We start from the raw sequence: 11541 nt of genomic DNA, 5'->3' as shown, positions 1-11541 counted from the left end.
CCAAACCACACGTAAGGTTACAGTTCAAGTCTTTTCTCAGCCTTTTTAAAATAACTTACAAATTTCTCGCATGCTGATTGGTTATTTTTTATCATCAATAAGAGGACAGACAGATAAAGCTGGCGTCAACAAGCACGCGCTCTTTTTGTTAGTTGATTTGATCAGTAAAAATGAGAAGTTTTTATCGTTTTTGTTATTGTAAAAAACAAATAGACATTAGTTTTTTATGTGTCTGTCCTCTTATTGACCATAAATTTCGTCATCACATTGTCAAAGTAGTATGCGGATCCACTCGGCTACGCCTGGTGGACAATGTGATGATGCAATTTATCGTCAATAAGAGGACAGACACAAAAAAATCTGATGTCAATTTGCTAAAAAATAAAATTAAAAAAAAAAAAAAATACAGCATGGCTATGAATTTCAAGTATTTATTCCATTTATATGAAAACTGTTCTAACAAGGATACTTAAAATAATGGCCGCAGTCATCAAACTTACAGGATTGTTGATCTGGCCTGAATCAGAAATTTGTCTGCTGGTCAAATGTTTGCTTTGCCATTCATTTGGATCAGTTATAACAGCTTTTGATATTCTGCAAACTCAGACATTTTAACATTGGCTTTTTTGTGAAATTGGTTTTTACCGCGAGAGTCATCATGATTGGGGACTGACAAGCCATTATTTTAAGCCCTGCTCTGTACCTTATGGGGTCTTGAGTGGCACCAAATGGTAAGGTGCCCAAATCTGTCATTCCTACTTCACATTCTATGGAGGAACTAAGGTCTGGGGGTTCTTGAGGCCAAGCATAGTCTGTCCATTCATCGAGTATGTAGGTAAAACGGACTGATACTGTAACCGGTGGACAAGGTGATGCAGAGCAAGCCTAAACAAATGAAATCATAACTTATGCTAATACAAGCTGTACTAGGCTCACACTTTACTCTGAGCCTAACATGTAGCTGTACAAGTTTGGAAACATTTCAGCCACTCCCTTTGTTTAGAATCATAACTTAGGAAAGGTTCATTTTTTATTTGGGGGGGGGGTGGGGTGGGGTTGGGCTTCAGAGAAGAGGATTTTCAGTAAAATTTTTGTGGAGGGTCAAACCTTATTAATTTGTTGAAAACTGTTTCCTTATAGACTTATTAAAAGGAGGGTCATGAATTTCTTACTGAATGAAAGGTGATGGCTACCCCCTTCTTAAAAACATTTACTGCAAATTCCCAAGCCCTTTTCCGACCATCAATAAAAAAACATATGTTTCCAAACCCTACTGTATCCCATCATTAACCCGAATGTTATGACAGGATAGACCACTTTATGTTATTTTGTTATGTTATTGGGCTTAATGTTCCCCCATTTCACACCACTTGTCATCAACTTGAGAATACAATTTTTTGTTTGAGTTGTATCCATATTCATGTTTCTTCTTATGCTAAACCATTAAACAAAGAAATGATACTCTAGGTAATGACATGTGGGAAAACATTACACTCAAGCTAATTATACAAAGAGCTCTTTTTATAAGTAAATTCTTCCCCTCCTCTTACTTAGGTACCTATAACTCACCAGCTTATCTTTAAAGACCTCCAATAGACCAGCTAGATGGTCATACTGTGGGGGAGTACTCTTAAGGTGACATATCTTGACCTCCCCTCCCCTCCCCCAGGTACAAATAACTCACCAGCTTATCTTTAAAGACCTCTAATAGATCTGCTAAATGGTCGTGCTGTGGGGGAGTACTCTTAAGGTGACATATCTTGACCTCCCCTCCCCTCCCCCAGGCACCAACAACTCACCAGCTTATCTTTAAAGTGCTAGTCTTACGAAAATTACACATCCCTGGAAATTGTACCATATAAAACTATATATGTAATATAGCTTACTGTCCAAATTCTTTTTCGATACGAGACTGGGAAGATGTTGCATTTAGCCGGTAAAGTTTGGCCGTTTGAGTCTGCCATTAAGCGATTGCGTTCCTGGCAACTTTTAGTGATTCGAAGAAAGTGACGTCATACGCGCCACCCTTCAAAATTTGCGGCTTTTCACAATGTGTAATTGCAACCAAATTTCGACTATTTTTGATTTAAAAACAAACCTTAAACCAAGTCATGCCTTCTTACAGAGAATGCTGTAGAGTCAGTGTGGATAACAAGGATGCCAGTTGCGCATATGACGTCACACATAAATTAAAATGCAACAACAAAATTGCTGCTCATAGAAATGGCGGATGAGTTTTTAACAATTTTCGGAAGCAGAATTCCGACGGGAAAAGTTTCTTTTTCGAACCAATTATTGTTTATTGGTGAACATCATAACCTATTTGAGCATATACAAAATCGGGGATTTTTTTGCGTCATTAATATTTTCGTAAGACTAGCACTTTAAAGACTTCCAATAGATCTGCTAAATGGTCGTACTGTAGGGGAGTACTCTTAAGGTGACAAATCTTGACCTCCCCTCCCCCAGGTACAAATAACTCACAAGCTTGTCTTTAAAGACCTCCAATAGACCTGCTAAATGGTCGTACTGTGGGGGAGTACTCTTAAGGTAACACATCTTGACTTTCCCTCCCCCAGGTACAAATAACTCACCAGCTTATCTGTAAAGACCTCCAATAGACCTGCTAAATGGTCATACTGTGGGGGAGTACTCTTAAGGTGACACATCTTGACCTCCCCTCCCCTCCCCCAGGTACAAATAACTCACCAGCTTATCTGTAAAGACCTCCAATAGACCAGCTAGATGGTCATACTGTGGGGGAGTACTCTTAAGGTGACACATCTTGACCTCCCCTCCCCTCCCCCAGGTACAAATAACTCACCAGCTTATCTTTAAAGACCTCCAATAGACCTGCTACATGGTCATACTGTGGGGGAGTACTCTTAAGGTGACACATCTTGACCTCCCCTCCCCTCCCCCAGGTACAAATAACTCACCAGCTTATCTTTAAAGACCTCCAATAGACCTGCTAGATGGTCATACTGTGGGGGAGTACTCTTAAGGTGACACATCTTGACCTCCCCTCCCCTCCCCCAGGTACAAATAACTCACCAGCTTATCTTTAAAGACCTCCAATAGACCTGCTAGATGGTCATACTGTGGGGGAGTACTCTTAAGGTGACACATCTTGACCTCCCCTCCCCTCCCCCAGGTACAAATAACTCACCAGCTTATCTGTAAAGACCTCCAATAGACCTGCTAAATGGTCATACTGTGGGGGAGTACTCTTAAGGTGACACATCTTGACCTCCCCTCCCCTCCCCCAGGTACAAATAACTCACCAGCTTATCTTTAAAGACCTCCAATAGACCTGCTAAATGGTCATACTGTGGGGGAGTACTCTTAAGGTGACACATTTCAAATGAAGTTCGAAACTCTCCACCAAGACACACGCCATAGTAGAGGCGTCTCCATCGTTGACTGGCCTGGATAAACATTGGAACTGTACTGCAAGACAAAAGTGGTATTCCTCTCTTCAGTACTAATTACTGTCAGTAGATATAAGTAGAAGAAAAAAAATGGCTGCAGACATAACTCTAGCTTTATTGCCTGTATGAGCCACATATAAGCTGAGGCCTGCATTAATAACAAGGCCCATATTAGGCCATATGCAGGGTGGTAATGGTGGTCAGAAATGTTGAAAAAATCCCCTAAAAGTACCTGACTTTTGTCTAGGTGGGAGTGGCAACTAAAGATTTTTATTATTAAAAGGTACGTGCAAACTAATTTATCAATGAGTACTGTCTGACTATTCTGGCTCGCACTATAAAACAACTCTGATGATAAAAGAAGGTTGTCACATAATTATACTATAGGCGAGCAAAGCAAATTTACAGAAGTAACACTTCAGCCATCAGCTGGTGGAAACAAAATTAGTTATAGTCAATTGAATCCTACAGTACATGTATGGTTTAAGGTCATCTCATTCTCTTGTGGCTCACATGCATTGTAACCAAAGTACTAAGATGGTGACATCAAAAATATAGATTGAGGGCTTTTTACTGGTATACCAGATACATAAACCTACCATTTAGCATTTGAAAATGCTATGGCTATTGAACTTAGAAGTAAATGGCACCGTGATTCATTATCAATGGCTTCTATATTCTGCGCTGGCGTAAGAACTATGAATTCCTTTAAACCAAACCTGAAAAAAGACAACCAGTGAAAAGAATACTAAATAGTGTTAATAGCGCAGCGCACTGATTCTAAAAATAGCTTAAAGATTCGGACAAACATTGCATTCTGTTTAACCACCACGAGGATTATACGAACCGGTTTTATTATTTTTACTTAAAGTTACAATAATAACCCATGTAAACTAAGAGCAACTGCGATCGGCTGTGAAAATTATCTGCTGAAAGTAAACTTCTAAGTTTGTTTGTCCGAATTTCGCCTTTGTCTTCGTTTTTCATGACGTCACGGTTGCGTTGCGCAATTGAACCACTATTGATTATGATGTTAATGAGACTTCAGCTATAACACAGGAAACCCATGCACACACTAGTTGTGAGAGATTTGTTATAAATCTCCAGCTGAGCAGTGAACCCGGGGTGCAAAGCATGAGCGGACAAAATGACTGGCCCTAAAGCATTTATGGAGCTTAAAAGAACAGAGCAAATGTGGCACTTAAAGTGAAATTGTTTTTAGTCTTCATTTCCATATTTCTGCTTCTTGTAGGCATGTATATCTTATATTTTAGTCAAAAGAATTCAGAAAAATAGGCAAAAGTTGGGTTACAGTAATGAGGAAATGAGGGCTGGCGGCAAAACATCTAAACATGCTGTGATTGGCTGAAACAAAATTCACGGCTCATCTGGTTCGTAAAAATGTCAAAAATGGGAATAATTTAGCTCACCATCGACTGAGACAGTGTACTCTAGGTGGAAAGTCAAAATCCATGTCAAACATATCCATTACTGCTGACGGGATACCCTCCTCAGATCCTTAAAAAAATAAACAAATTGAACAAATGAAAAAAGGATGAAAGAAATGAATGTATATGAATAAATAAATAGAAAAGTAAAGGGGGGATTGAAGGAGTGAGAAAGGAGGGAAGGGAAAAGAGGAAGAGAGGGAGAAAGGAAAACATGAATGGATGAATGGATGGATGGATTGATTGTCGAACGAATGGATGGATGGGTGGTTATATAAATGAATGGATGGATAGATGGATGGATAGATAGATGGATAGATAAATGGATGGATGGGTGGCTATAGATATAAATGAATGAATGGATGTACTGTATGGATTGGTGGCTGAATGAATGAATGGATGGATGGATATAGATGGATGGATGGAAGGGATGAGGTCAGAGAAAGGGATGAGTAAAGGAAGGAAATGTAGGGAACTGTAGTCGTTTTATTTTTTTAGCAGTGCATAAAAAGATTTTTCAGTAAAAATTAATTCCTTGATTTTTTAAATAAATACATACCTTCTTTAATATTTTTAGTTGAGTGCTTTTCTTTTCTTTTACTTTTGAGATAATGATATGCAATATTGAAAGTAAATGTAGCAAAGCTGACTTCTTCCTGCATAAATGCCCATGTGCCTTCTTTCTCCTAGAAAACATTTCAATATTTATGTCTGGTGAATAAAAATATGCTGGCATGTATTTAGTCGACCTGTGATGCATACATGTGTCATATGTGAGTAGAGTTGTTTGTTGGTTCTCTCCTGTGCTTCAAGAGCTTTTCCTCCAGTTTTCCTCCCTCCAAAAATTCAAATTCTAAATTTTAATTCGATTTACCGGCTGCCTTATCAATTGGTTTGCAAGGCCTGTTAGGCATTAAGCCGTCCACCCAGGAGAGGTAAATGCATTAGAAATATTTACATATGCAAGAATCAACTTCCAAGAGTGGCGTCACATGGTCTGAAATGTGCACAACAAATAACGAAGGTAAAGCTGTCTATTTTGACTTTATTTAGGGAGATTGAAGGTGAAGTGTGACAGTTGCAACTTAGCATAATCATATAAACTTGTGACCATCAATGTGTCTCATAGTGAAAAATACACATCTAGCATTTTTCAACATCTCTAATAAAGAGAGAATCACCACTTTATTGATCATCAGAGCCACAGTGAAGGTCTATCCATTTGCAGATATTTTTTTTAGTAAAGGCAGCACCTTCTACTCAGATATTTTAAAACCCTGAGTGTTGGTCCTGCCACTGGGCTTGAAACCATGACCTACTGTACGTACAACAGACCAATGTTAAACCAAGTGTCCCTGAACTAGAAGATGGCTAATATGCTAGAAATGTATGTTATGCAGATGGATGGGTGGGTGGGTGGGTGTGTGGGTGGATGGATGGATAAATTATGAAACAAATGAATGAATTGGTGCATGGATAAACAAATAAAAAAAGTTATAAGTTTAGGAATGAACTGCTGAAAAAATGAATGATAAAGAAATAATAATTAAATGAATGAAAACAATGGATGGATGGAAGTAATGAATAAATGAATGAGATGGATGGGTGGCTGAAAAAAAAATTATGAAATGCAATGAGGCGAATGAAAGACAACCATATCTTAAAATTTTTCAGTGATGTCTTACATGTTCACTTTTCTTGATAGGGATGGGGTTGATTTTAACTTTTTCTGTTGAAGCAGTGAATGATGATCCTGAACCCTGGAGAGTAGAACATATATATATATATCTATCTAAATATTAGTATCCAAAGTTTTGGTAATGCAGTCAACAAAACCTCGCAACTTGTTACATGCAACATTATTGCATTGCAAGTTAATTAATACTGAGCAAATGTTGCTCATATTACCACTCTGGCACTTTTAGACCAGTCTTCCTGTCTGGGCACCCCGGGGAGGGGGGTACTCCGCCAGAATTTGGGTTGGGGTGTTCTGCTGGGATTCTGAAAGGGGTACTCTGTTTATGATAAAAAAAACCTCAAATTTGTGGACCCTGTTTATGATAAAAAATATAATTTATTGCACTGAGTTCCTGTTCCATTATCATGTCATTTCGCGTATCGTTTTTTTACGACCATAAAAACCAGTTTCGGTGAATACGAAAGTAGGATCCCTGAATATGACAGGAAACTCAGGAAGAACTTGGAACTTGAGTGAAATTGCATACCCTGTTTATAATAAGAAGCTCGAAAACCCATACCCAGTTCAGCGGATCATCCCCGTTAAGTCCATATATGAGAGTCCCCCCCCCCCCCCCCCCCCGGGCACGTTGACTGGTCAATGTGTTGATCAGTCCGATGTGGCTGTTCATCGTGTCTGGCCATATTGAGCAGTCAATATTTTTAGTCCTGTATCTCATCTAACTTAATTTTACAATCTTAAAATATAAGGCATATTTTTATAGGAGAGTAGTTTTCATGACTTAAAAGTGATTGATACAAGCTTATTTTGAAAAGCTACTTTAGATATACAAATAGTAAAAATAGCAATGAGTATGTATTACTTTTTTTGACAGTCCAAATACCTTAGAAGATCTTGTAGTGAATCTCGTGCCATCATCAAGTTTCCATTCATGGAGGACTTCTTCAAGCCTTGCAATAAACCTTCAAGTATTGAACAACATTTGGTTTGAAAAAAGATTTTGATCAAACTACTAACGTTGGAAAATAAAGCTAATTTTTGTACTAATCTTTGAAAGAATAAAGCATCTTCATTTTCATTTTTATTTCAAAGTTAGGATCTTTACGAACATACAGGTAGATTTGTGCTTTGTATCTGTAATTATTATTATTTTTAGCTCAAAGATTTTAGCTCAAAGATTATTGTTATTGTAGAAATATGGACGTTTACCTTTCCCAGTCAGACGAAGTGGTAAAATCTGTAATTTCGAACACTTCATTTTCCTAAATTAAACAGTAAGGTAGCAATACATATGTATTTTACAAATAAAATACAAAATGCTATTTTTTTACAAAATATTCCCACAAATTTCAAAACTTTTTGTGTAAAGTTACCTCCTCCTCCACTTCCTCCATCTTGGATGCACATACTGGGCATGCGCCGTGGCTTCTTGTTCGAGCCAATGACATCATCGCAGTAACGATTGAAAACCTTCGAGAAGCGCGCGACTCGCGCGAATCCCGACGTCCAAATTCCAAAAAATTGCTAGCTTTCCTCAATAACATTGTCAAAGAATATTTTAAATAACACTTTTGAAGTTCCTTTTTGTTCAGTACTTTTCGTTAACTAGTGTTAGACCCTCTCGGTAAGAAAGCCAGTCGACTGCGGGCAGGAGTGAAACGTAAACACGAAGATATTGTTAGCTTTCCTAAATATAATTAGCAAAGAATCCTTTGTAATATTTTCTAAGTTTTATATTAAATATTTTGAAAGTTTTTAAAATTTTAATTGTGACGACATAATGGTGTTCAGGCCCTCTCGGTAGGACAGGAGCTTGAAAACGTAAGCACAAAGAAGTTGCTAGCTTTGCACAAAACGTTAGCAAAGAATCTTCTGAATGACTCTTATGAAGTTTTATGTCTTAAGATATTTTTACATCTCTTAAAAATCTTTTTTTAATTAAAGTTCTTGACATTTTTATTGTGACGTCATAAGTTTTTTCTCAGTCCCTCTCGGTAGGAAAGCCATCTTGATTGCGTGCTGGAAGTGAAACGTAAACATAAAGAACCGTGTGTATGATAAGCCATGCAGAAGCCGCGATCGAACCCTCCAAGCATCAAGAAATAAAATTCCATGTATCATGCCTCCTACCCCGACTCCGTGGAGAATTGAATTCCATCATAAACACGGGCGATTTATAAAACTATCCAAGACTGACTCCAGAGCGACAAGAGAGGGCGATACTTACGACCATGGTGTTGTGTTTTCTCGAAGACCTTTGAAAATCGGTGAGATTTTTCAGCTTAAGATTGAGCAGATGGAATTAAAATGGGCTGGTTCATTGGTAAGTTTAACGTGTTGCATTTTTAGTATACAGTTATAAACCAGAATGTTACGTATGTCATATGTTGAAAGTCAGTTATCTGTCATTTATATGCATTTTTGGAAATATATGACTTCTCATAACAATTTCGCGAAACCAAAAATGCCAATTCAAATTAATTCTTATTTTATCTAATTATTCAGAAAATTATTTTAATACAATAGTTTTGATTACCGTAGCTCGAATTACAGCAATATGCATTGTTTACAAACTGGTTGAGTCTTGTGTCTTGTGATATTACCTTAATGTGATATACATTTTTTGCAGCGACAATCATTTATTATAGGTATATGCAGATAAGCACCTCCTATATATCACGCATAAAATCAAGCAGACATGGCCCACACCAGCCTGTTGCTGTCAGACTTTATACCAAAATTACTCTAAATAATGTAGATATAAAACAGCTGACTTGATTAAAACTCAAAAGAAATATAAAAGACAATAGACCTCTTTGTCTTGATTCTTTACCCATTTCAGACCACTTGTCATTCTCTTAAAAATAAGATTTATTTTTATTCATATTCATGCCTCTTTTCATCGACAACTGTTAAACAAAAAAATTATACTCTAGGGAATGACATGTAGGAAATAGGAAAACAGTATGCACAAGTTAAAGAGCTATAGGTCTATTATTAAGATTTTATATTTAATACATCCTTATTTTCAGAGACTGGGAGTGACCTTGAAAAACCCTAATTGTCCACATACTAATGTGGTGCGTGCAGCAACAGACTTATTCGTAGACGATTGCAAGGATTTCTGGATTTTATCTGGTTCTCGTATACATAATGGAACATTCGAAAAAGAATATGACTTTAACATACATTCATTAAAAGAGAACGATTGTTTAGGAGTTCAAGTAACACACGATGGACAATTAGTTTTTTATGCCAATGGTGTTAATAAAGGAGTGGCTTTTACAGGACTTCCAGCAAAAAAAGACATTTTTGCTATATTTGATGTTTATGGAAGGACAAAAGAAGTTACTTGGAAATATTATGGAGGTAAGTAAGGACCCAGAATATTAAGAGGGGCTAGCTTGCAAAATGATATGACATCTGCATAGAAAAGTCAGGCACTAGAGGGACCAAAGACTAATTGGGAGCATAAATGTTTATTGGGTGGGGAGGGGGGGGGGCCAAGAATAACAATTAGGTTGTATTGATAAAATAGAAGTGGCACCTGCTGGTAGCATGTAGTATTAGCTACATTGTAGAAAAGTATTGAAAATAATAAATGAGGCTTGATAAACTGAAGCTTTTACTTCAGCAAAGCTTTTGCCATCTTCAGAAATACAAAGCTGAATATTGGAAATTAACTAATATAATAATATATATAGCTACTGCACAAACAGAAAAAATAAATGAGCTATTGTGTGGGTCATTGTGTGATTCTAAGTTAACGTGCACAAATGTTTTTCATTTTTTAGCAGAAACTTTGGATGATCTTTGCAAAAGGGTCATATTGAGAAACATTTCCAGCACTGATGACCTGGATAAGCTTCCACTTCCACTCCTTTTAATAGATTATTTGAAGGAGAGTATATGACCCACATTAGATAAACTATATGGAAGTAATACTATAGGTAGCTTTTTGAATTTCACTATATAAGCAGTTAATAATTATAAGAATTTCATCTCTGTTATCATTTTTGGCTAGCAAATGCTAAATCAATTGTAGCATTTTGGTACTAACTCCAGATGGGTCGATCAGCAAGTATTATAAGTACAATTAAATTAGACTTCCTTGGCTTAATTGGATGCAATGTTTTCACATTTCAGATCAGACCATGTGTCATTCCCTTGAGAATGCAGAGCTTCTTTGCTTTACAGTGTAGTTGTATTCACATACATTCATGTGTCTTCTTATGTGCAACTGAGCCCAACCATTAAACAAAGAAATGATACCCTAGGGAATTAATGCATGGTCTGAAATAAGAAAATGTTACGCTCAAGGCAAAGAAGGCTATTAAGCCACAAATACTAAATGCACACTAGGTAATAAATATAGCTAACCATCCTTTATGAATAAATTAAAGACGCTGATTTATAATTTTTGTAGTACCTATTGGGATATTATGCATCTTCACATTGCAGTATTTATTGATAAGTGCATTAATTTTGCTTTTGACCTTTGGGGTCTCAACATCAGATTTGAGTAAATTATGTTGTTATTTATAGTCTTATCCCGTTGATTATTTGAGGTTTTTACTTTGGGTTCTCCATCTGTTTTACTCCCTAGTAGAGCTGCAAAACCTAAGCTAAACCCTCAGGGGTAGGGAAAGGAATGAGGGTCCAACATCTGGATTAGTTGTTGTTGGGCAAGGCAATAGAGAATTTGCATCGATCATCAGGTGATGGCAGCCATGACAGGACCAAGCAGGAACAATTGAATCTGTTTTTATCTGATTTACATGAAAAAAAGATTTCAATTTCCCCAGGGGAAAAGTACTCTATATATTGTACATGTTACTGCCTCCTGTCATGCCTGCCATCACGTGATGGTGCAGACCCTATAAAAAATATTTTTGTTATAAATGTAATGGGTTTTAAGTATCGCATCTGTGTAACAACTTGAAAAAAAACTTACGTGATTCAA

At 37.0% G+C, this 11541-nt stretch overlaps 3 protein-coding genes across 3 annotated transcripts in view; 2 read left to right on the top strand and 1 right to left on the bottom strand.

Annotated features, from left to right (window-relative positions):
* The window catches only part of LOC148907271 (uncharacterized), a 1683-nt gene extending 1210 nt beyond the window's left edge, over nucleotides 1-473 (top strand). Inside the window, exon 3 of the mRNA XM_089036837.1 lies at nucleotides 465-473. Within this exon, the coding sequence (XP_088892963.1) occupies nucleotides 465-473 (9 nt within the window). The remainder of the gene's footprint in view (nucleotides 1-464) is intronic.
* A 97-nt stretch (nucleotides 474-570) lies between these two features.
* On the bottom strand, nucleotides 571-7987 carry LOC148907270 (rab3 GTPase-activating protein catalytic subunit-like). The gene is made up of 9 exons (XM_089036836.1): nucleotides 7952-7987; nucleotides 7788-7840; nucleotides 7462-7540; nucleotides 6565-6639; nucleotides 5439-5565; nucleotides 4862-4949; nucleotides 4031-4150; nucleotides 3285-3450; nucleotides 571-885 (listed from the first exon to the last, which is right to left on the bottom strand). The coding sequence occupies exons 1-9, from the start codon at nucleotides 7970-7972 to the stop codon at nucleotides 571-573; spliced, it is 1044 nt and encodes a 347-aa protein (XP_088892962.1). The 5' UTR covers nucleotides 7973-7987.
* A 589-nt stretch (nucleotides 7988-8576) lies between these two features.
* Nucleotides 8577-11541, top strand: LOC116302011 (neuralized-like protein 4). Its single transcript, XM_031711190.2, has 3 exons — nucleotides 8577-8901; nucleotides 9611-9947; nucleotides 10373-11541. Exons 1-3 carry the CDS (start codon nucleotides 8698-8700, stop codon nucleotides 10489-10491), a joined length of 660 nt encoding a protein of 219 aa, XP_031567050.1. The 5' UTR covers nucleotides 8577-8697; the 3' UTR covers nucleotides 10492-11541.

The sequence above is a fragment of the Actinia tenebrosa genome, unplaced genomic scaffold (assembly GCF_029948245.1).
Source record: "Actinia tenebrosa isolate PJP-AT-01 unplaced genomic scaffold, QUT_ActTen_1.0 PGA_scaffold4__44_contigs__length_22323623, whole genome shotgun sequence".
Taxonomy (NCBI): domain Eukaryota; kingdom Metazoa; phylum Cnidaria; class Anthozoa; order Actiniaria; family Actiniidae; genus Actinia; species Actinia tenebrosa.
This window is presented reverse-complemented; position numbering and strand designations above follow the sequence as displayed.